This window comes from Balaenoptera physalus, assembly GCF_965194825.1.
Source record: "Balaenoptera physalus genome assembly, chromosome: 13".
Taxonomy (NCBI): Eukaryota; Metazoa; Chordata; class Mammalia; order Artiodactyla; family Balaenopteridae; genus Balaenoptera; species Balaenoptera physalus.
Window position 1 is genome coordinate 20,002,833 of NC_138892.1, and position 26,374 is coordinate 20,029,206.

Sequence of the window (26,374 nt, forward strand, 5' to 3'; positions counted from 1 at the left end):
AAAAGTCACCATTGAGCACAGTTTTAGAAACAGTAAATAACCAAAATAATTTTTTTTTGCTAGAAAGTAGTTTTCAATCTGACTTCAAACTATAATAGCTAATGTTTTTTGAGTGCCTACTCTGTGCTAAAGCAGTTCTAAGCGCTTTAACATGTACAGTTGACCCTTGAACAACATGGATTTGAACTACACAGATCCACTAATACACAGATTTTTTTTCAGTAGTAAATACTACAGTACTAAATGATCTTTGGTTGGTTGAAACTGCAGATGCAGGAACCGTGGATAGGGAGGAACCGCAGATACAGAGGGCCAACTATAAGTTATATACAGATTTTCAGCAGTGCAGAGGGTCAGTTGCCCTAAGGCTCTCCCCACCTTGTTCAAGGGTCAACTGTATTAACTGGTACCATCCTCCCCAACAGCCCTATGAAGCAGATACTGTATTAGCCCCGTGTGCTCAAGGTCTTACAGTTCCTGAGAGCGGAACCAGGTAGCCTGACTGAAGAAGCTGCACTCGTAACCCCCCGTGCTTTATTGGCTCTCCTGGCTTAGGTCCTGGGCCGGGTAGACTTGGCCCTTCCATCGTTCATAAGTTATACCTGAAATTCTCAAGATTTTTATAGACAGGCTCAAAGTCTCAAGTATTTTTACTAGGTCCAGGTAAGTCTTCCTTGGTCTCCTCCCATTTCCCGTCCTTCCCCACCCTTGACTATACATAGCACACCAGACCACTTAATCAATCTTGATAATCTAGTCTTGTAGTAAGGAACATGTGCACTGTAGTTAGACCTGGGTTCAGACCTGAGTTCAAATCCAGGCTCTGCCACAGGCTAGTGGTGAGATCTTCAACAAGTTATTTTAATCACTCTGCACCTCAGTCTCCTTTCTGAAAAATGGGATTAATGATAGCAATTTCCTCAGATAGTGGTTATGAGGATTAAATAAGGCATGGCATGTAAAGCTCAATGTTGCACTTGTTTTTGTTGTATATTTGTCATTGACTTCCTGTTATTGAGAATAGTTTTATTTACTTTTTTAAAGATTTTTTGATGTGGACCATTTTTTTTTTTAAGTCTTTATTGAATTTGTTACAATATTGCTTCTGTTCCTTCTATTGGTTCTTTGGCCCCGAGGCATGTGGGATCTTAGCTCCTCAACCTGGGATCTAACCTGCACTCCTGCATTGCAAAGTGAAGTCCTAACCACTGGACCACCAGGGAAGTCCCGAGAATAGTTTTAAATTACACCTTTTCTCTTAAGAATCCCCTAATTTTAAAGACTACCCATGTTCTAAATAATCACTACTTCTTTTGCATCCCACTGTATTTCGCCTAAAATTATGAACAGTTTTTTTTCAAATTCTCTTCTCTAGATGGAAAGTTTCTTGAGATCCAGCATCGTGTCTTTTACCGTGGACTTCTGTTGAACATGGCATAGTGTTTTACATATACATGTGTGTATACAGTAGATCTTCATTATCCACAGATTCCACATTTGCAAATTTGCCTACTCACTAAAATTTATTTGTAACCCCAAAATCAACACCATCACACTTTGACAGTCACAGACATGCACAGAGCAACAAAAAATTTGAGTTGGCTAATGTGCACATTCCCAGCTAAGGCTGAATAAGGCAGTACTCTGCCTTCTTGTTTTAGCTCTCATATTGTAAACAAGTATCCTATTCATAGTCTATTTAGTGCCACATTTTTATGCTTTTTGTTGGCAGTTTCTTTCACTGTGTAAAATAGCCCCCAAGCACACTGCTAAAGAGCTACCTAGTGTTTCTAAGTTCAGGAAGGCTGTGATATGCCTTATGGAGAAAATACGTGTTGGGTAAGCTTTGTTCAGGCATGAGTTACAGTGCTGCTGCCTGTGAGTTCTATGTTAATGAATCAATATATATTAAATAAGACGTCTTTAAACAGAAACACACAAGATTATGTATTGATCAGTTGACAAAAATGTGATCAGAGACTCATAGAACTGAACCCTTTAATTTCCTTTAGGATCAGTGGTTTGATACCCGCTAATTCAGTGTTTGCAGCAACTTTATAGAACCTTACCTACTGTGAATAACTCGTGTGTGTGTGTGTGTATGTATAATTTACCCAGAATGAATCTTTAGGCTGATCTCTTCTTCCTGGTGACCATACATAATCATTTAAAATTGTATCCAATTTTTTTATGTCTGTCTTTTGCCCGTTTACTATGAGATTTTTTAATATTTGATAGAGATTTTTACCTAGGCTTGTCTTATTTCCTTTGCATTTGATCTCCGATTTGTAATATATGCAAATGTTTACATTTTACTATATGTACGACATTGAATCTCTGCCTCCTTCTCAGATTTAGTAAATTAGGTGGTTAGTAAATTAGGTGGTTGAATTTTCTTTCTTTTTCTGTCTTACAGTTGATGGTTGCAGAGAAGAATGGAACAATTCGGTTTTATGATCTTTTGGCTCAACAGGCTATTTTATCTCTTGAATCAGAACAGATGCCATTAATGTCAGCACACTGGTGCTTAAAAAACACCTTCAAAGTTGGAGCTGTTGCAGGGAATGATTGGTTAATTTGGGATATTACTCGGTCCAGGTACTTCCTTAGTATATTTATCTATTGCTTACCAAAAAATCAGTCACTATTGCTGTATGATCCATTGACCCATTCTTGTATACCTGGGCCACACTATAGAGCAAAAGCAAGTCTTTCCTGTAGAAGGGCCAGAGCTATGGGCTTTTATGTAACAGAGATGGCTTTTACAGATTTACTTTGAGAATAACAAAGAAAAATGGCAGAGGAGGAGATCTTTGATCTGAGCAGTGTTTACTTATGTTAAAAAAAGAAGAAAAAACACTGACCCTGTTGAATGATGGTGTTCTGCAATGGTTCTAAATCATGCTTATGTCTTTATCATATTTCAGCTATTTTAATTCAGTGCTTATTTGGAATTTTGCCACAGTTTACATACCTTGGGCATTGTGTTCTTTAAAGAGAAAATACTTTTTAAACCTTAAGTCCCTCTACTTAAGACCAACACGTAATTCATAAAACATAAAATATTATCTTTTAGTTACCCTCAAGATAAGAGACCTGTCCACATGGATCGAGCCTGCTTATTCAGGTAATGTACCATTTTTGTTGGGGTTACAATTTCATTTTCTGAATTTGGTTACTTTGCTCATGCTGCACCAACTCCTGGAATACTTTCCCAGTCCTCTCCTTTGCACTGATTTTTTTCTTTTTCTCTGATTCTTTTATAAATGGATGTTTTACTTTCCTAACTAAGTCTTTGCTTTTGTCTTTTGGTCTGGGTGAGAGATTGTTTTCCAATATTTTCTTTGAAAATTTTTATAAAATACAAAATGTTGCCACTCCACCAATGCCACCTCAACAATTTGAAGCATATGCTTTCTTATTTTTTGTGCTGATAAAGACGTAAAATGTAGGTGGACCCACGTTTATGCATATGAACTACATTGTTCTTTAAATGAGAACACACTGGATATTATATATCTGTGACCTTTTTTCCATGTAAATTAATGTACTTGTTCTTTTTCATTCATTTTTATGTAATACTGCATTGTATAGTGTAGTCATTAGGGTGCTTTCGGCCTCAGGAAAATTTACTAACAGAGACTAAAGTCACTAGAACATTTATTATGTGCTGTATTTCATCAAATCTAAGATACCCCCAATAAAATTGTAGAACCTGGGGACACTATTATTTTATGTATTCCTAAGAAAAAAATATATTCAACTAAATGTAAGAATGCCATAGATTATAAGATGCATCCTGATTTCAGAGATGTGAGCAAATACACATTTTAAAATCAACAAAACTATAGACTCACAGACATAGAAAACAAACTTATGGTTACCAAAGGGGAAAGGGGGGTGGGGGAGGGATAAATTAGGAGTTTGGGATTAACACATACACAGTACTATATATAAAATAGATAACCAACAAGGACCTACTATATAGCATAGAGAACTATACTCAATATTTTGTAATAACTTATAAGGGAAAGAAATACATATATATATATGTATTTGTAACTGAATCACCGTGCTGTACCCCTGAAACTAGCACGATATTGTAAATCAACTAACTATACTTCAGTTTTAAACATTTTTCTTCCAGTTGCTAAAAAGAAAGTCAACGAACTGTGGTACCTAAGTCTGGAGGAGGCGGTCTGAGGATTGGTTTAGTAGCTTACTGATGTCATTAAGAGTTCAGACCTTTCCCTCTGCCAGCCTCAACGACAGGCTTTGGCTTCCTGCTTCCCAATCACAAGATGGCTGCCAGAGTTCCAGGCACCATAGCCTCATACCACATTGTCCAAAATAAGAGGAGACGAAGGAGCACCCCTTTTATCGGGGGTTGCTATCTTTGCCTTTACCAGGTGTGTCTCATCCCTTGGGCTTGGACACACTGTGCCAGAACATACTTGCGGTTCAGTTAGCACAGAAAAAAGGCAGAATGGCTGGCTGTTGGACAAGCAACACATAATGTCTGCCACACATTAAAATAATAACTAGACTTTAGTGGGTTTTTTGTTTGTTTTTTGTCAAGGAATCTTTTTTTTTCCCCCTTGTACCTCCCCTACTGCACTTATTATAGTGCTGGGCTTGTTGCTGGAGCTCCATTAACACTTGATCATTCATTATATTCCAATATCTATGATGCCTTAATACTTGAATATTTAAACATCTATATATTCCAGGTGTTTACATGATTCCAAGGAGTTTAAACTCATAAGTTTATCACTAATTTTAAAACAAATGTTAGTAAGAACATTAAATGTATGGGGTTTTTTTAATGTATTGCACTGTGAAATATTTTCTATCTGTCTCATTCCTTGTTTGTATCTCCTATCATACTGTCAGCCTTTTCGTTATAAGAAAGGAACTGCTTGGGCTTCCCTGGTGGTGCAGTGGTTGGGAGTCTGCCTGCCAATGCAGGGGACACGGGTTCGAGCCCTGGTCTGAGAGGATCCCGCATGCCGCGGAGCAGCTAGGCCCGTGAGCCGCAATTGCTGAGCCTGCGCGTCTGGAGCCTGTGCTCCGCAACAAGAGAGGCCGCGATAGTGAGAGGCCCGCGCACCGCGATGAGGAGTGGCCCCCACTTGCCGCAACTGGGGAGAGCCCAGTTGCCTTGCACAGGGGCAAAAACCCAACACAGCCATAAATAATAAATAAATAAATAAATAAATAATTTTTTTAAAAAAAGAAAGGAACTGCTAACCTTGTGTAGCTTTGTAATTTAACAAAGTGGCACATGATAAGTAAGCACTTAAGAAATATTCACAGAATGAGAAAATATTTACAGCTAACTTCCCTGGAATTCCCAGTCTGATTGTAAAGCCATATTATCAGATTTAGGGTTATAAAATTATCATTTTTGTATAAAAAGAAATAACCAATCTTAGAAAAGCGTATAGTTGTCTGTAGGATTCTGTACTGATTTTCATCCTTTGTCTTTTCTTAGGTGGTCCACAATTAATGAAAACTTGTTTGCAACCACTGGTTATCCTGGAAAAATGGCAAGCCAGTTTCAAATTCATCATTTAGGACACCCTCAGGTAATGTGGAGATGTTTGGTGGCATATGTAGTTTTAAATTTGTGTTTTCTACTTTTCTCCTTATAGCCCCCCAGATTTGTAATGTGTAACTAAAACATTTATGAATATCTATTACCTGATTAAATTGGAAAGAGAAAGCATTTTTTGATATTTACATCACCAGTGGTAACAGGCTTTTTGCCAATATTCATGTAAGAAGCATTTTATTTCTTCTATTTCCTTCTTCATTTAAATATAATAATTTTGCTTGCTTGGTTGGTTTAGACTGCAAAAATGTTAGAATCTGGACTGCACCAATTATTCATAGATTATTTGTATCCTTCTAATGTGTACTTCACCTCTGAGGGAACACATTTTTTAATTCTGTTTCCACTATAAAAAAAAGACAATTTTTCAATGCATTTCTTATTTTTGAAGGGTAGTTTTTATTTATTAATGTCGGTAATGTATTGAGCTTCTTTAATTCTTCACATATTCTATAGCCCATCCTCGTTGGTTCTGTAGCCGTTGGATCTGGCCTTTCCTGGCATAGAAGTCTCCCACTGTGTGCAATCGGAGGAGACCACAAGCTGTTATTTTGGGTGACTGAAATGTAAAATAAATTTTCTGTGTACTTAGATCCATAAAACTGTATTTTTAGTACGTATTTTGGAGAATTCCTTATTTTTGTATCAAATATATACTGTAAGATCTAGAAATGTTCCAATTGCTTTTTTTAAATAAAATGTTGATGGTTTGAAAAATTATTTTCCTACTCTATTCTGTGTGTGTATTTTTTTTTTTTTTTAGTCATCTTTAAGACTACAGTTGACTCAGCAGCTCTAGAAAAGAGATGATTAAGGAAACATAATGCTTTTGACTTTATCACAGGACTTTCCAAAGTGTATCCTATCTTCTATACCTTAAATACATACTGTTTTCCTAATTCTCAAAGACACAAACATTTACAAAAGGAAAAAAAGGTCTCTCCTTTCAGTGTTACTCTGGAAATGGTTGAATGTATATGTGGGGATGAATGTATATGCATTTTTGTTAGCAACCTATATATGTAGGGGTCTTATTACAACTTCTTCAGTAATTATAAAGGATTATTATTCAACTTAATATAAGAAATGATTCTCAGTTTCTTTAAAATGTGACTCATTACGTAACTCAACCCTATTTATTTACTATATGCAAATTCCTTTTGACTGGACCTCTCAGCGTTCTCAGAACATCTGATATATGGGATAAAGCTTACCTTGAAAAATAACTTATGATTTAATACCTTTAACAGCCTCCGCCTTTTATAAATCTTCACCATTCTTACCAAACTTAAATGTTTTTGAGATGGCACCTAGTGGCAGTAGAACTATATTCACGCTCCTCAAGATCATTGAAGTAAACATTGTGTAAGACAGCCATGTCGCATCATGATCTAATCAGAAGAGTATAATAGAGCTAAATAAATTTCTACAAACTCCGCATTCCTGCAAGTTAATGCCCTCTCTGAAGTTGCATTTCATGCTGTAAAATGGAGATAGGAATCACTGTCTCATGAAGTTACTGTGAGGATTAAGTGAAGGTGAATGAAAATACCTAATATGTCTCGCACAGTTCAGGGATTTGTAGGTATTATTAATTTTTTCAGAGATGGATAGTTCTTGTTTTTGAAGAACTGGAAATCTATTTTTAATTAATAATGCCAATAAATATTTTTTACTCAAGTTTTCTATTCATAAAATGTCTTAAATAAGTATCTTATGAAATCAAAATTATCTTTAAGAACTACGGAATTGCTGCAGGTAATTTTTTTTTTAATTTAGTAAAATTTTGTAATCATGTAGATGTTTGGTATAAACTGTTGCATTTGTTAAATTACAGATGAAATATTGTACAGCATAGCAATTCCCAAGTTAATTATTTAATACAGTAAAATACTATTACCAAACATTAAAAATATTTTCTTTTACCCCTTCATAAGCAGATTTTGAACTTAAGGCAAAGGTGAGGGACTTTTGACGTGGTTCCCTTTAACAGTCTCTGTGATGGGACAGAGAACCCTAAAAGCATCAAGAAGGGGCAAATAATTTGTAAGAATTTGTCATTTCAGGGTGTATTTCAAAAGTGACAAATTGGGCCAGTATATTTGAAAATTGTCTTATACTTAGAAAAGTTGACTTAGGAATTGAGTGGGCTTAGGAATGGAGATTGGAGAAGTGAGTATGTTGGGGCTTGGGTATTTGGGTATTTAGGAAATCCTCTGGAAAAAGGTTTATAAAAGTTGTCTGATGAAATTACCCAGTGGAGCTACTGTCTTAGGGGACAAGTGGGGAAAAAAACTGTAAATACAGTTATGCCAAAGAGAGGCAGGAAGTGTTACCCTCAAAGAGGGAAAATGGTGGTTACATTTGTAAATTAAGGTGACTGAGATAAGACAGTCTCAAGAAATGAGAGGAATGTCCTTAGTTTCAGGAGTGGTATACATTTTATACTGAGTAAGCATTGAGAATTCTAACCTTCCTTTCTTTAGATCTCATATACAGGCTATCTGATGATTTTCCAGCTTCTACTTTGTTGCTAAACTTTAGTGTGTTCAATTACTTTAAATGGTATAATGATATTCTTTTTCCTTAGTAAACTTTGTTCTTCGATAACTATGTTTAAATTAGACTGAAACAGGAGGAAATGTTTAATGGGGAAGTAATTATTGGTCATCACTTCTAATTCCTGATAAATAATATGAGATCTGATTGTGTGTGTGTTTGTGTGTTGTAGTTTTTCCTTGTTTGTTTATAAATATGCCTAAGAGGTTTTTCTTCTGTTGAAATTGTTTTCCTCAGGATTGCTTCACTTACAAACATTTTAGAAAGAAAAAAATGTTGTGCTTATGTTCTAAAACTTGTGTTATTTAGGACTGTTGAAGCAAAAGTCAGGATATCACAAATCTGCAAGATGTCAGAACTAAATCTACGCTTTCAAAATGATGGGATCATAAGTCTCATTTTATTTTTATGATTTGGCTTGTATGTTGTGAATATTTCAATGTCTCTCCCATGCCAAAAACACAAAATCGCACACCCATGCTCGCCAATTTGTTTTACTTTGGTAATTTGTGACTACATATTGACACTGACCTAGAAATGTTCCTGTTGCTGTTTTAAATCTCATGTCAGTGGAGAAGAAATTGAAATCTGGTTTGCACATTTGTGTCTGGTTTTTTGTAATTGTCCAAAATCTGACATTATCCCAGAAATGCTGATTGGGAAGTTATGAGACAGTATTGTGCCCAAGACTAATTTCTGAAGAGAGAAAAAGTTATTTGCTCCAAATTATTCCCCATATTTTTCTGTAGCTCAAAAAGTTAAACTCAGTTTAACCCAACTTTAGACCATACCAGTAATACCCTTAGTTCTGGGCCCAAATAAAATATTTTAAAGTAAAAATGAACATTATGATGGTCCATTTCCACATATTCCTGGTAAGAGCCTGGTCAGGTCCTCAGAAGCAGCATTCTGTTCCAGTATATCTTTATTAAGCTGTTGGTATGCTCAACAACAGGGACAGGAGAGAACACTCTGTTTCTTTAATCTAACACCTTGCTCATTCGAAAACATTTATTTTTAACTAGGCATTGGAAAAGAATTTCAAAACAGCTCACATTTGTTTCTGATTATACATTTAAAGAAATATGCCATATAAAACATAGGTAGTTTTGTTTTGTTGTTATTATTAACATGGCTTTAATTTATAGCAACCATTTGTTCACTAAGCGCAGTAACACAACAAAATAATTAGGATATCAGCTTTGAGGATCTCATTTCACAAAAGCAAAATCGAATACACATTTGATGACATATCCATTACTCAAACTCAACCAGTTTCTTTTGCATGCATGGACACAGACTTCATGGGAAATCAAAAGCGTTGAATCTTCTTGCTGACCTTTTCAGCTGTTCTTTGAACTACCTTAGTAAAAACAATTGTTGCCCTTATGAGGATCAAATTACGTTTGCCTGGAAATTTCTTTGGATGAGCTTATTTCTGTTTAACTCATGTCTTTGTTATAAAGTTGTTTGCCTTCTCAACTAATTTTTAACAGAATACACTACCTTGGGACTTGTAACACTTATATGAGCTTATAAAATCCATATGAACAATGGTAAGTGAAAGGGGAGGGCCACCAGGTTTCTCAGCCTTTGCAAACAATTTGAGTAACCCAATAGATTTAAAGGTGTATGAAATAAGCATTTCTACCAACTGCATTTTTTAGTGCTATATTGAGTTGAGTGCCTATTTCCTTCCTTTGTAGTAAAAGACAATAAATGCTGCTGGTCTCTTCGCTTCTAATGGTGGTTAAACACAAAACTTTGATCTTTCTTATAAACACAGCTGTTGTCTTATCACTGAGCCAAATCCAGACAAGATTAGACTTTGGCCAAAATTAAGGTTAATCTCTGCAACCATCTCAAGAAGAGCTTTCTAATCCTGTTTTAGGAAATCTCTGTTTTTGAGACTGTATAAAGGAAATAAGCCCCAGACAACTAACCTCTAAAAAATAAGCCAGAGGCAACTAATGATAAATTATACTGCGGTGATAAAGCAGGTAGAAACTGTCTAAACAAATTAGTTCATTTTGGTTCATTTTTACTTAAACTATAACTGTAAGAAATGAATTTCTTAGCTGACATTAAGTTTAAACCAGACCAATATAAGTTACTTTTTAAAGAACTTTCTACCATCTTTTCTTCCTTTAATGCTTCTTTGGTTAATTGCTGGTTCTTTCTGCCACTAGTACTAATGAAAACTAGATGTTTACTTATTACAGATAAAATAACTCAGGTATATTTTATCGTAATAATTGTATAATAGCTTAGCTCACTTTGGTTTCCAGCCTACAAAAAAGGGGGCGAGGGGTTCCCATTAAGATTTAGACTCTCTGGAATTTTAAATACTTTGCTAAATGTTCTGTAGGGCTGATTCTCCTGAGAGTTGGACACAAGTGCCTCAAGCTGTGTTGTGAACAGCTAATGTTGCATTTCTCTCCAAACTGATGTACCATGGAGAACATCTGTGCAAGCATCCCTCACTTGAAATCCATAGAGTTCTAGTAAGATTTCCCTGGCACTTAATTTTGAGCAAGTACAGGACCTGATCTTATATACAGCTACTCCAGAAGTCTCACCCCATCCTGGACCTCCCCACCAAATACATTAAACCCCAAACCCTTGGAGCAGTTCTGGAATTCTGTCAGTGTTTTTGACCTATTCCTTTCCCTATCATTCCACCCACCTACCACAGTAGCTGTGTTTACATGTGTGTATAATCTTTATAAAACCTGGGTCCCAAACTGTTGATGGCAAATAACTGGGAAGATATGATATTATTGAAAGAGTTTCTCAATAGTCATATTACCACCATCACAATCCTCTTTTTCCTTTGAAGCCATGAACTCCTGGGGTCCTGAGATAACATAGACTGCCCCCAGACCAAACTGCCCACATAATTCTAGCAGACGTTGACTTCAGGCGTCCTGCTGTTCCCCACTTCCTCCCCCAAAACACCCATTAACAGGTAGTAGGAGGAATCAACCTGCCAATGAACCCTTCCCTCCAGTTCAAAGAGAGTGGCTTTTGAAGATCTCAGTCAGAATCTTGAGAGGGTTAAAAAGTTCCCTCATGCCAAGGTGTGTCTGTCATCTCAATATTTTGTGACCACAGGTTTGGCTCTAGTTCAGATGAAAGCCAGAATACTTTAATTATTCCTGCCTATGTAAAAAGTAAAAGGCAAGATTTTCTAAAGCAATATATTATAGGAAAACTAATAGAACCTGGCCTGGAAAATAAAAACGAGTGAAATACAATCTTTGAATGAAAATTTGGGATTTTAAGATGAATTTCTCAATATAGTTAACCCATTTCCATTTAATATTCCCATTTTAAATCCTCAACAATGTGTATGTATTTGTTCAATGAATATTAAATATAGAGCCACAATCATCTGGGGTTCCTCAAATTTTTTTCTATTAAAAAGGGCTTCTCATACTGGAAAATATTGTGAACCACCTTCCTAGTCTAATTGGCTCACACTCTCCGGCCCAGTCATTTTTAAAAAGGTAATAGCAAAAAATTAATTAATTAATTAATTAATTAAATAAAATAAATAAAAAGGTAATAGGAAAGGTTCTAACATGATCATTTTGAATTCTAGAAACAAGGCTACAGGAAGAAATGTTTATATTGAACCTACAGAGTAGTGTTAAGTGATTTTATGAGGTTGTGATTCAAAATAACCTGACCTCTTTAAGGAGTCCAGGTGCTGAGTCATTTACGGAAACTGCCAGAGGAGGTTAATTGGAAGCAGCTGATAGTGGCATCATTTGCTTTTTTTTTTTTTTTTAAGTAAATGGAGAGGGTTATTCTATGAAGAGGACAGAGTACTACAGAAGGTGTACAAAGCAAATGACTGAGGCCCACCTCATTTATACCCCCACCAATGGGGAAAAAAATCTGACAGTGAATTCAAGATAAAATACCCTGGCTCTATAAAAATAGTAACGGTTAGTTCCAAGAAGAGTGATTGTGGGTGACATTTTTCCTTCCTATGCTTTTTTTTTATGTTTTCCATAAATAAATATTTCACTCTTATAATAAATTCTTTTTTTTTTTTTTTTTCCGGCCACGCTGCGAGTCTTGCAGGATCTTAGTTCCGCAACCCCAGGGAATCCAACCTGGGCCCCAGCAGTGAAAGCACTGAGTCCTAACCACTGGATCACTGGATTGCCAGGGAATTCCCTATAATAAATTCTTAACTTAAAAATAAGCAGATACTGCTATCTATCATGTGCATGGCTCTGTAATAGGTATAAGGGAATATAAAATGGAAACTGGCCTCTGGTCTCAAAGAAATTACAAATAGGTTGGCAATAGCACATGGTCACAATGTGCTAGGTATCAAATGAGGGATGAAAGCAAGGAGCTTTATATGGATTAAGAGAAGTGGCACTTTACAAGACACTTGGATTTGGGAGGGGCACCAGTTCCTCTAAAGCGGGGCACAATGTTTTAGGGGTTATTAAAACAAGAGGTTTGATTGAGAGTCTGGATGAGGAATGATTATGAGGTAGGAGATAGATGGGCCTCTGGGCCAGACAGCTGGTGGTTGTCCAGTGGAGTAAAATTGAAGCTTTGTTCTCACCCAGACACTCCAAGGACAAAGCTAGTGGCAGAAGCTGAGCTCTGCTAAAGTAAAGAGATAAGGTGCCCGCTCCCGAGGTCAAGGAAAACTTCCCTGTCTACACATGTGCAGGAAGGCTCCTTAGGTGTCAAAAAGGGAGGGGGCGCCACCCCATAATATTTGTGGACATGCACCCACAGGCCTCTGCAGTGGGGTCCATCTTAGCAAAAAGTTGCACAGACATCTTGGGGAGGGTCCTAAGACCAGTCATGTGTGAAAAAAGAAACACCATAACTGGCCAAAGATAAACAAAGACCCGGGAGGACTGTCCTATGTAAGTGATTTAAATCACCTCTTTACTGTGCTGCTCCTCATTAAGGGGGGACACCCACACACTTTCTTTCTGGGTGTGTATTTCTCCCTTGCTTCTGACTTAAATAGTTTCTCTGTGTGTTGTGTCTCTAATAATAAACTTTGTACCTGTTTTGCAGTTTTTGCCTCCTTGAAATATTTTTGCTTTCCAACGGGGTAAGAATCAGGGAACTTTGCTTCTAGCCAATAGCCCCTGGTAGACTGGCGGCTAGGTTCAGTCCCTGGACAGGGAAATAAGATCCTTCTTCAAGACGACTGTCCCTCCTAGAACAATTAGACTCTCCCTCCCAAATACCTTCCCCATGGTTTGCACAGCCAGGCAGCTACTCCTTCCCCTCTGATCCCTTCTTGAGAAACTGAATGAGACTCTACACCTAGGAGTGAGGTGCCTTGCTGAAACTATTACCTGAAAGGTCACATACTGAAGGGTGAGTGTTCTGTGTTTTCTTGGATTCTGTAATTGTCTTTTTAGCATCTATTCATCACAGGAACAGTTATATTAACTATATTTTCTTAATTTCTGTATCCCTGAAGCTCTGGCATTTGGGGACTTACAGACCCTGGGAAAGACTGCCTCTCCCAGGGCTAGCTAATTCCCCAAGATAGTCGAACAATTTACTTGGAAGCATGTTTTTCATATGCAAACCAACCAATCCAGCCCATTACCCCCAACCACCTCCTTATCTAAACTCTCCTACATCAAGCCAATATTTCCACTGCCCTAAATCAACCCAGGGCCAGGTACAGACAACAGGGACAACTCTTATGCCCCAAAGCCCACTGGAATCATTCATACCAGCCAATTTTCACCTGTTTCTCCTGCCCTGACTTGCCTTTCCCAAAGAAATTCCAGTAAAGGATCTTATCTGGCCTAGGCTTTCCCCTGGTTCCTGCCTCTGTCTGCCTCCTAACCCAAATCTGGTGTTTCCCCTATGGCCTTGTGTGGCATGATAGGTCCCCTTCTCTTGGGAAATGTAACACATTCTTTCAATGGCAATTACCTCTCTGTCATCACTCAGTCATCTCCATAAATTAAAGTCCCTGGGTACAACGCAGCAGAAGGACATTTCCCCACACCCCCTTAAAGAAAGCAGGCTTCCTTAGTCATTAGGTTATAGGCTGTTTTATTGGGGACCCCCTAACTGTAAATATCTTCAGATCTCTTCTCTTGAGGTAGTCCACTTTTTAGGGAGGAATCCTGTCTACTGCCTAGAGGACATAAGCCTACAACCCAACTTTCAGAGTGAAGTTAGGAAAGGCACAATTAAAAGGAGGAGCCTGAAACAATGGATTCTTAACTAGGCTAGATTATAACTAGCCTAGAATGAATAACTAGGCTAGAATTCCTTTACTTAACCAAGTCCCAAAAGATGATTTGTATCACTCCTGAGGGATGGGTGTAGCAGGGATAGGGGACATTTAATTTATTTTCCCACTATTATGAACCAACACTATACCCCTCTAACTGTTCATCCTGAAGCAGAGCAGGAAAAAACCCATAGGAAGCCAATGATCATCATTCCCCACCCCCCTGCCCCCCAAGAACTGATTCATGATAAAATTAGTGATTTTCTAGTTATCTGCTATGAAAAGAAAGATAACTATTCAAAAATTCTTAAAACTTTTAAAATTTAATGGATATATGCAGGTGGCATTTAAAGTCTCTGCCCTTTGAAATCAGTATTCATTACAATTTACTTGTTTTGTCTCCAAAATTCACTATAGTAAGTGAAATCCAATGAGAGAGAGAGCCTGGAGGAAGGAGTATATATTTCAGAGGATTTCTGGCAGTTGACCAAGACTTCTAGCTATAGATTGTTTTTAACAGCCCTGGAATTTCAGTTAAGTTGTGAGTGGCGCTGCTGTGAGAAGCTATGGATGACTGATGAACAGTAATCATCACGGATCCTAGGAGGCAGAGGACACTCCCACTTTTCTATTAACTAGAAATTACATCTTATAGCATTGCATTTGTCTTTTTTTTTTTAAGAACCCAAACCACTTTGAAAAAACATTTTTGTCAATTGTCCGACTGAGGATAATGTTTCTGTAGTTCTTTAGATAGATACATATGCTCAATCTGATTCAGTCTGTATTCACCACAGGGACTAGCAGAGTATCTGGCACTTAATCGGTTAAAAAAAAATATATGTATATATATTTCTTTTGATTAACGAATGAATTAGCTGCGTATATAGCAGAAGAGACTAAGCAGGGATAACCTCAAACAGACGCGATGCTTTACTTTTTTGGGGGTGGGGTGGCAGGGGGAGAGGCTTTTTAAGATTTTGCTGTGATTGCAGCCTTGCTGCACCCGACGCCCCTCGTTCGACGTCACAATCCGGAGCTAGAACTATCAATCCCAGACTGCCGTGCGAAGGGGCGGGCTCCCCGGGAGCCGCCGAGTGATTGGCGGGGGGAGGCGTTTCCTTCCGGCGGGAAGGGCCCGGGAGGCGGGGACTAGGGGAGGCTTTCGGACGCTGTTACCGGGTTGGGTTGGGCGGGGCGGGCCGGGGCGGGGAGGGGTTTGTGGGTGAGGCCTTGGTCCCCCGCCCGCTGAGGAGATGGATGAGGATGGGCTTCCTCTCATGGGGTCAGGCATAGACCTGACTAAGGTTTGTAAAAGAAGGAGTTGGACTTCGGCGACCTGGGAGGAGGATGGGGAAGGGACGCCGGGCTCCCAGAGAGACCTCCCCCTCCCCGCCCCGTGTCTCTTTTTGCTCAACCCTGGCCTGGGCCTGTCTTCCACCTCTCTCGGGAGGGAGAGTCCCACAGTCCACATTAAAAAGGGGTCCCTCCCGAACTGTCTGAGGGGGGCGGGGGTAATTTGCCTCTCCCAGCCTTCGCTTCCCGGGTCACGAGTCCCTATCCTCAAGGGTGAAGCGCTGGCGACACAGGCCGGTTCCGACCTCTAACCCTACCTCTTTTATTCGGCCCTTGAGTTTTTCGTGTGTTTCTGTGTGTTTCCTTTACCTGCGAAAGTTCACACCTGTGAATCCAGAGCCCATTCTCAAACTTTGCAGCCTCTGTCACCTTCGGACACCCCACCCCTACAGTTTAGGAAAACAGGTTAATGATTCTTGGCAGTACTTTCAGTAACTCATCTCACACAGCAAAACGCCCCGTTATTATTAATATTCAGGGGATAGCACGGTGTACGTTTCTCCTGTATGGATCATGTTTATTTTTACGTGACACAGGTGCCAGCTATTCAACAGAAAAGAACGGTGGCATTTCTAAACCAGTTTGTGGTGCACACTGTACAGTTCCTCAACCGATTTTCTACAGTTTGTGAGGAGGTAGGTTCTGTGATACTCGTTTAGTGAGTAGCCCAGATGTCACCTTGCACTTCTGAAGGTAACAAATGAGTGAAACAAGAATTACAGTCTATGTATTCATGTACCATAATCTCTTGTCAACCAGTTATTATGTTAACATACCTTAAATCCTCTTTGATTCTCTTACCATCATTTCTACAGCCCATCTCTGCTGAATTAATTTTCTAGAAACTTTGTGAAATAGTTCAGGAAGGTTTATTGTGGTTAAAGAAAGCAAAAGGGATTGCAAGATTTCGCAGTTAAAGACATTTTTTATTTTGAAATTGGTTATGTTTCTCTTACCCCAAAGATTACATTTTAAGTATACATTCAGTTTCAGTTTATATTAAAATTATTTTACATTGCTTTATCCAGAAGATGATGGGGAGGTAGCCTAGAAACATAACTTGGGCATCAAATATCATTATGGAAATTAAAAAAAAATACTTTCTGCAAATGACTTGTGAAATAAGGATTAAGTAACCCAGTTACAGGTGAGGTACCAGATCCAGGGACTCCTGTCTTATAAAAAGCTAAAGAAGAGAGTGGGGAGGAAAATGGGAAGCATGGGTTGAAATTGGGTTTAAGAAAGGAGAAAGAGGACAAGGAAATAGAACAACAGTCGTCTGAAAACAAAAGGTGTTGTTCTTTATCAGTCTTCTTTACCACTTGAGGATCATGTTAAACCTTAGGGCTCCATTTTGGTGTCGTGAACTTCCTGCGTGCTGAAGTTACTGTTTGCCATTTGACTGAGTATCCTCCACAATCAAGTCCTTGAATAGAGACTGTTCATAGAGGGGTGGTTGCTGCCTAAAAAGTGTGGGAGTCAAGATTGTTGTCATTGGGGACATTCATGTGTACTAGGAACAGGATACATACACATACTTGAATACTAAAGAAGATCATTGACTGTGCTCTGTCCATAGACTAGAGAAAAGCCCCACACTGGTATGATAGTATTTCTCTGTAGGCTTGCAAATTCTGCTTTACAAAAGTTCAGTGACCACTTAAAGCTAAATACCCTTTCAAGGATGCTTCATACAGAAATTAAAATGATTTCACTCAGAAGTCAAGGCCTGCTGCAGGAAATACCCTGAGAATACCCAGAGACTTCCCAGTCCTAGCCAGTCTCCTACTTTTTTGTACAATGTATGATGTATCTCCATTCCAGATGCATTTTGATTGGCACAGTAGGAATGTTCTCAAGAAGTTAAACTAGTGAATACCAGTTTTTGTCAGTTTAATTATTGTTAACTGATGCTTGTTAAGCTATTATAAAAGTCCTGTGATTAATTTTTTAAAACGAAGCAAATAGGACTTCCCTCGTGGCGCAGTGGTTAAGAATCCGCCTGCCAATGCAGGGGACTTGGTTTCGAGCCCTGGTCTGGGAAGATCCCACATGCCACGGAGCAGCTAAGCCCGTGCGCCACAACTACTGAGCCTGCGCTCTAGAGCCCGCGAGCCACAACTACTGAAGCCCACGCGCCTAGAGCCCATGCTCCACAACAAGAGAAGCCACCGCAACGAGAAGCCCGCGCACTGCAACGAAGAGTAGACCCCACTTGCCGCAACTAGAGGAAGCCCGCGCGCAGCAACAAAGACCCAATGCAGCCAAAAGTGAATAAATAAAATAAATTTATAATAAAATAAAATAAAACAACACACACCCCCAAAAAAATAGGGAGAATGGGGGAAAATGAGATAATTCACAGTTGAGTCAAACAATATTCTGTTCGTTCTGTCTTATAAATAATATGAGGTAGAGCCTTAGCGTATAGTTTTTGTTAGATATATTAATAAAAACTGCATGGAGACAGGAAAACTATTTTAACTTGTATAAGGTTGCAACTGTTGTTTTTGTTTAGTTGTCAAAATCACTTCTGCCTTCTCATTAAGACAAAAGAAATTGAAATGTGATATGATGATTGATAGAGTAAGGGGCTCAAGTCAATATTTTTTATCTAACAAGCTCAGAGTCTAGGTGCTTGCCTCCCTGAGTTTTATCTTGGACTGCTGCCTCTATAAATGGCATAAAGAATTGACTGACTGAAAAGCAGTAAGCCAAGGATTTAGCCCTTCACTTTGTATACCACGGTAGGGTGGAGAAGTATCTGGAGAGAGACTATTCCAGGATTGTTAGCAGAGAAGGGCGAATACTCCATCCCCATACTTCTCATCTCCAGTTTAAAAAGTAAACAACAACAAAACAACCAACAAACACATCTGTGAAAGCAGCTTCATAGAGCTGCCCTGAGGTAGGGATAGCCCCGCACCTTTGTAGGGCCTAACAGTTTTCAGTGCCTGGGGAGTGAGTGTTATTTGCTGAAGACTAGATCAAATATAATAATTGTCTTTTGTTTATTGATTGCTAATGCATTACCAAAGCCTCGTGATTCACTCTTTCCCCTCTTCTATTCCTCTCTCCACTACCCCACAAAACAGTTGGCTGTTTTGACTATATCACTATTTCCTATTTCTTCCTTGAACTCTAGAAAAAATTTTGTTGATCAAAAATTCATGAAAGTTAAAGGTAGCTTATGCCTTTTTCTCCTTAATGGATGATAATCTAGGGTTAACTGTAACTCATTATTTAGAATTCATATTGTAGCAGTTTGGATGTTTATGTCAGTTGTAGACTTTTTATCAATACTTGGTGTGATGACAATAACTAATATTTATTGTGTGCTTATTCTGTGGTAGGCATTGTACTAAGTGCTTTACATGTATTTAATCATCACAGACGAGCTCTTTGAGAGAGGTCCAATTATCTCTTTTTTAGAAATACAGAAACTGAGATGTAGAGAGGCTTAAATCATTTGCTTAGTCGTTTATTCATTCACTCATCATGTATTTGAGTGCATAGTATTTATGGCTGCAGTAGCTGCTCTAACTTGCCCACAGTCCCACAGCTAGAAAGTAAAAGCTGGGATTCCAACTCTGATCTATTAACTGGTAAAAACAAAACTGTCTCAGTCTTCTGTTCTGTTGCACCATCTGATCTGAGTATGATACATATTTACATCATTTTCAAGGGAGAGACTGCAGTGTCTTCTTTAAAGCTATTTCAAAATTTAGTTTTTAGATTTGTATTCTCTTCTTTACTATGCCATGTCTATTTGATATAATGTCTTTTTGATATGATAAATTCCAAGGATATAATATAGGTATTCAAACACGAAGTGTCGTTTTCTCCTGAGTTAAGATCAATGTAGTTTTCCAAAATGGGTTATTTGTTTATAGCACCTGTTAGACCTGTGGTCCTTGTTTAGTTAAAGCCTTAAACAAGAACCAAAACAACTCTGTTTCCCTCAATAAAAAATGAACCTCAGTTATTACTTTTTGAACTGGAAGTGAACTGGAGGAAAAAGAAAACCTGGTAGGTTTTGGTTTGTTTTGGGTGGGTTTGGGTTTTTTTTTTTTTGAGGGGTGGGGGTTGATTTGGGGGTTTTTTGTTTGTTTGGTTTGGTTTTGGTTTTGGTATTTTCACATAATCTGGTTTGAACCAAACCCAAACAGTAACTTCAGTCACAGCTAAACTCAAATGGGAATTAAATTTGAAACCAATTGCTAGGGCTCTTTCTTCATCACTAATACCGGTTTTAAAGTTCTCTGAGAAAGAGAAAAGTGAAGAACGTAGCTTTTTAAAAACTTTCTGGATACTGAGCCACTTTGTAACTCTTCTAATGACTAGAACCAAGGTAGGAGAAAAGTTAGAAGACAGAGAAAGGAAAGTAGTTGAATCAGACCCAAGTGGCAGAGTTACTTAGGGTCATCTCTTCTTCCCTCACAAGTCTCCAGTAAGCATTTCTATTCTGGCCCTTATCAGCAAAATCTTGTGGAAGTCCACTGGGACTGCAGATTTTAAATGGAGGACGACACAAGTTCTATGCATAGCACAGATAAGACTGAGCAGAAATTTAACCATATTGTGAAGCTTAAAGTTAAAAGTACTCAGTATCAATAAACAGGGCAGTCAGGTGTGTTACTTTGACTCCGACTTGTAACATGTCTAGAATACTGGGGTTTTAGTCATTTTTTAAATATTCTAAAATGTTTCTTTTTTAAAAAATCTTTAAGTACAGGCAAAAAGTGCTGAGAATTTTCATACGACCCAAAAAAAACTACATCCAGTTTTTAAGCCCACCATCAGACTTAACCTTCAACCAAATAATGTTTTGCTTAAAACCCTATTTTCTTTTTAATTAATTAATTTATTTATTTATGGCTGTGTTGGGTCTTCATTTCTGTGCGAGGGCTTTCTCTAGTTGTGGCAAGCGGGGGCCACTCTTCATCGCGGTGCGCGGGCCTCTCACTGTCGCGGTCTCTCTTGTTGCGGAGCACAGGCTCCAGACGCGCAGGCTCAGTAGTTGTGGCTCACGGGTCTAGTTGCTCCACGGCATGTGGGATCCTCCCAGACCAGGGCTCGAACCTGTGTCCCCTGCATTGGCAGGCAGATTCTCAACCACTGAGCCACCAGGGAAGCCCAAAACCCTATTTTCTGCTACAACTTTTCCAACTGCTTTTATAACTTTTACAACTGCTGGGTTTAAGTGTCTGATGAAGCTTAGTAAAACCGTGGATTGCTTCCCTCTCTGGTTTCCAGGACATATTCAACCGAAAGTGGTATACCAAGAGATCCATTAATTTAAAATACTGTTTCTTGGGGCTTCCCTGGTGGCGCAGTGGTTGAGAATCTGCCTGCCAATGCAGGGGACGCGGGTTCGAGCCCTGGTCTGGGAGGATCCCGCATGCTGCGGAGCAACTAGGCCCGTGAGCCACAATTTCTGAGCCTGCGCGTCTGGAACCTGTGCCCTGCAACAAGAGAGGCCATGACAGTAAAAGGCCCGCGCACCGCGATGAAGAGTGGCCCCCGCTTGCCGCAGCTAGAGGAAGCCCTCGCGCAGAAACGAAGACCCAACACAGCCAAAAAAAAATTAATTAATTAATTAATTTAAAAAAAATAAAAAATAAAATACTGTTTCTCTTTTAAAGAACTGGATATGCAAATTGGGTATTTTACAAACCTGAAATACCACAGTGGTTTTTTTTTTTCATGTTTAACTGTTAACTCCATACTTCTTCCTTTGTCTTTTTTTTTCTCTTCAATAAAATGCGCTGCCTTAGGAATAGGCGGGTGATGGATGCATCAAGAAGTTTTCAACTTATCTGACAAACTAGATACCTTGTATTTTCCCCTCTTGTCTCAAATCAAGGTATTTCAGGTTTGCTTTAAATCCTTATAAAGAGGATGGATGGTTAAATGGATGGGAAAGATTGTTACCTTTCTATTTCCTCTCTGCTGAAATTTTCAGAGGTGGGAAAGTTACTGTTATTGATCATGTTACTTATAATATATCCGTGGTCATCTACACTTCAGAGTAGTAGTTCTCAACCAGGGGACATTTGGCAATGTCTAGAGATGTTTTTAGTTGTCACAACTGGGGAGTTTTTGTGGCATTTAGTGGGTAGAGGTCAGAGATTCTGCTAAACATCCTGTAGTGTACAGGATAGCCCTTTACAACAAAGAATTATCCAGCCCAAAATGTCAATAGAGCCAAGGTTGAGAAACCTACTTTATGGTGGTCTAGGGGTTTAGAAGGAAAATGCAGAAAACATAAACATCTTAGAAATGAGCTTCAGCAGCCCATAAATGAAGCCAGGTGTATTTTGTCAAGTGACAGTGGCTTTCTAAAAAGTACATATTTATGTGTGTTATAGCAATAATTACATGGGAACAGACTCAAAAACATTTATTATGCTGAATAATCTTTGAAAAGCAGAGGTTCTTAATTGTGCCGTGGATCCTTTGGCAGTCTAGTGAAATGAAATTAATGTTTTTAAATGCATAAAATAAAATGTGTAGGATTACAAAATATACCAATTACATACTTAAAAACTCAAAATCGTGATATAGTAATATATCCTTTATTAAAGCATTAAGTTGTATAACAGGTAACATATTTAATATTTAGACTCTCAAAAACCAGCTCTAGAGAAGATAGATAATAGCTTTATGGTTAATTTAAAAAACATGATTTATCCACAGCAAAGATCTTCCCTAGCCAAGAGGAAAAGCCTTTTGTTGATCTGATTTTCAGAAAATCATTTACATAGTGGTTCTAAATTTGGGGTACATGAACTTGGATGGGGGAAAAAAATCATGTATATATATTTTTTTACCTTTAACTTAAATTTCACATTTTCTTTAAATTTGGTCAACAGAAATCACAGTAGCATTAGGACCTATGACTCTCACCAATAGAAAGCACAGATCTTTTTTTTATTAAATTACACTTGTTTCAGATTTCTTTAGACTTCACAATTACCGTTGTTTCTAGATTAGATATCAAGAATATTCAGATAAATTATAACTAATTAAAATATATTGATGCTTAGATCAGTGTCTTTCATGTCTTGCATGAATAAATCATTCATATAATCTTGTTTTATTAAAAAAACAGGTCATTTCATTTTAGTGAGGTTTTGATAATAGTAGATGAAAGTAGGTAAAATGAGTGCCGAAGCAAAAGACTGACATACCAGATGAATCTGCATCCAAAAAAAATTGGGAATTACTGCTCTGGAAAGTATAACTTTTTTTTCCCCAAGCCTCTTTAATCTTCCTTATCAACAAGTAGTTTTCTGAATAAACATTTTCATCCTTATTCCTTTATTTTCTAAGACTAGTATTTCAATCCTTAGCCTATCTTGTGTGAACACTTGCGTATCCATTTAAAGACAATTTATGATCTAATCCTGAAAAACATGTTAATACCTATCTTTTTAAATAATTCCAGATAAATAGCATCTATTTTAGGAAATTTGATCAGAAAAATTTGATTCCCAGTATTCAGCACAATAGCATCTTAGTTTTAGTGAGAAGCAGGTTGATCATTTATTAGCTTTGAATAACAAAAATTATATCTATGCAATACTCAGGAATTTTCCATCTTTTTAAAAAAATTAGTTAAACTTTATTTTTTAGAGCAGTTTTAGGTTCACAGCAAAATTGAGCAGAAAGTATAGCGTTCCCATTTATTCCTCGACGCCTGCTCCCAACCCTTGTGCACAACCTTCCCCATTATCAACATGCCCCACCAGCATGGTACATTTATTACAATCAGTTTGTTACAGTCTGCATTGACACATCAACACCCGGAGTCTATGGCATCATGCTTTAAGAAGCTGAAATTCTTTCAAAAATATTTAGTATCTGGAGTTGGAGTGTTTGAGTTCAGATTATTTTACTTGTATAAAGACTCAGTTTTCTCATCTTTAAAAGAGAAATGCAAATCAAAACTACAATGAGGTATCACCTCACGCTGGTCAGAATGGCCATCGTCAAAAAATCTACAAACAATAAATGCTGGAGAGGGTGTGGAGAAAAGGGAACCCTCCTGCACTGTTGGAGGGAATGTAAATTGATACAGCCACTGTGGAGAACAGTATGGAGGTTCCTTAAAAAACTAAAAATAGAACTACCATATGAGCCAGCAATCCCACTACTGGGCATATACCCTGAGAAAACCATAATTCAGAAAGTCACTTGTACCCCAATGTTCATTGCAGCACTATTTACAATAGCCAGGACATGGAAACAACCTAAATGTCCATCGACTGATGAATGGATAAAGGAGATGTGGTACATATATATAATGGAATATTACTCAGCCATAAAAACGAACGAAATTAGGTTGTTTTTAGAGATGTGGATGGACCTAGAGTCTGTCGTACAGAGTGAGGTAAGTCAGAAAAACAAATATCGCATATTAACACATATATGTGGAATCTAGAAAAATGGTACAGATGAACCTAATTGCAGGGCAGGAATAGAGATGCAGATGTAGAGAACAGATATGTGGACACGGGTAGGGGGAAAGGGGAGGGTGGGATGAATTGGAAGATTAGTTTTGACAAAAATGCACTACCATGTGTAAAATAGATAGCTAGTGAGAACCTGCTGTGTATCACAGGGAGCTCTGCTTGGTGCTCTGTGATGACCTAGACGGTGGGATGAGGGGGAAGGAGGGGATATATATACATATAGCTCTGAGTCACTTTATTGTAAAGCAATTATACTCCAATAAAAATAAATTAATTAATTAATTAAATAAAAAATAAAATTGGCATCATAGGGACTTCCCTGGAGGTCCAGTGGTTAAGACTTTGCCTTCCAATGCAGGGGGTGCAGGTTTGATCCCTGGTCGGGGGGCTAAGATCCCTAATGCCTCACGGCCAAAAAACATAAAACAGAAGCAATATTGTAACAAATTCAATAAAGACTTTAAAAAATGGTCCACAGGGACTTCCCTGGTGGCGCAGTGGTTAAGAATCCCCCTGCCAATTCAGGGGACACGGGTTCAAGCCCTGGTCCGGGAAGATCCCACATGCCGCTGAGCAACTAAACCCGTGCACCACAACTACCGAGGCTGCGCTGTAGAGCCCACAAGCCACAACCACTGAGCCTGCATGCTGCAACTACTGAAGCCTGCGAGCCTAGAGTCCGTGCTCTGCAACAAGAGAAGCCTGCGCACCGCAACGAGGAATAGCCCCCGCTCACCGCAACTAGAGAAAGCCCGCGCGCAGCAACAAAGACCCAACGCAGCCAAAAATGAAATAAATAAATAAATAAATAAATTTATTTTTTTAAAAAATGGTCCACATCAACAAAATAATTGGCATCATAATAGTTTCTACTTCATAGACTTGGTGTGAGATTTCAAATGATACTTGCATATACAGTGTAGCATACTAAGGTAAATGCTCAAATGTTTACAGTGATGATGATCATTGCTTAAAAGTACATATTTATATAAATATATTAATATATTACATATTTATATAATATATTAATTATATATATTAATTATGAATTTTTAATTCATTTTTTCTTTTTATGTGTTCACTTATTTTAATCAAAACAATATGCATTTTAAAATAAGTTAGAAATTATCATTCATTTTACAAATTAGCTTGCTGTGGGATTTCTGCAGTTACTAAGCTTCTGCAGTGAATTAAATGACTGATTTGTCAAAATTTAATTTCCGTGATTTTCAGGAAAACATGTATAATTTGCAGAGGAATTTATCCATATGATGTTTTATAAGCCTGTGTTTATATTTGTATCAATGCCTTATGTAAACAAATCCTAGAAATCAAGGTTAAACTTTATTTCAAATGCCATTAAAACTAGATTCTAATGTTTTATTTCTAAATTATATCTTTGTAGATATCAAGAATGCTCATCTAAAAAATAAGTGTCTTGTGAAGAAGTACTAACTACTCTATGGTTGCTTTCAGTTTTCTCCCCCTCTAAATACGGGCAAAATGATTATTTCTTGGGGTGTTAAAATTCTGCCATGAGTTAGTCAAGATCTTGATAATATCCCAGAAAGCAATCAGAATGCTGCACATCTGCCAACTAGTAAACTGGCCAACTGCTTGTAGGCTGTGTCACTAATAATGTTTAGGATGAGGGAGTTTTAAATAAATGTTCTTATGGATCATATTTTATGATGTTACTTTTATTTGTGTGGGAGTATATATATGGCTAATTTAATTTTACAGAATAACTAGAGCATGGTAAGCTCTTGGTTCTGGTTTATCTTGGATTTTGATGGTAGGTTGATTCCTTTTGCTTTTTAGTATTCTTTCTTATTTTTTCTCTTTGTTTTAGTTCTTTCCAACATTACCTACTCATCTTACAGTTTCATCCTTTTTTACTTTTCAAACTTGAAAAGTTTGTATTTGGGACTAATTGTATATATTTATGTGTTTAAGTAATTTATAAAGGCAGATCCTGTTCCATTCTGTTTTGGGCTAATTTTTATTCTTGTGTTCTGTGAAGAATTCCTTCATTCAACAACAAATAATTATTAGGCTTCTGTTAAGTGTCCAGTACTGTTCTGGGCACTAGGGGTATAACAGTGAATAAAAACCTTT

The 26,374-nt window shown here is 37.9% G+C and overlaps 2 protein-coding genes across 5 annotated transcripts in view; both read left to right on the forward strand.

Annotated features, from left to right (window-relative positions):
* Positions 1-6,334, forward strand: part of NUP37 (nucleoporin 37) — a 42,131-nt gene extending 35,797 nt beyond the window's left edge. Inside the window, exons 7-10 of the mRNA XM_082419525.1 lie at positions 2,417-2,598; positions 3,077-3,127; positions 5,495-5,588; positions 6,071-6,334. Coding sequence (XP_082275651.1) covers positions 2,417-2,598; positions 3,077-3,127; positions 5,495-5,588; positions 6,071-6,184 — 441 coding nt within the window. The 3' untranslated portion in view covers positions 6,185-6,334. The remainder of the gene's footprint in view (positions 1-2,416; positions 2,599-3,076; positions 3,128-5,494; positions 5,589-6,070) is intronic.
* Positions 6,335-15,589: 9,255 nt separating this feature from the next.
* The window catches only part of WASHC3 (WASH complex subunit 3), a 66,785-nt gene continuing 56,000 nt past the window's right edge, over positions 15,590-26,374 (forward strand). For 3 of the 4 annotated variants that reach the window (XM_082419542.1, XM_082419544.1, XM_082419543.1), the window contains exons 1-2: positions 15,590-15,730; positions 16,316-16,414. In XM_082419542.1, the coding sequence (XP_082275668.1) occupies positions 15,680-15,730; positions 16,316-16,414 (150 nt within the window). In that variant the 5' untranslated portion in view covers positions 15,590-15,679. The remainder of the gene's footprint in view (positions 15,731-16,315; positions 16,415-26,374) is intronic. The other variant, XM_082419545.1, reaches the window with a different exon arrangement.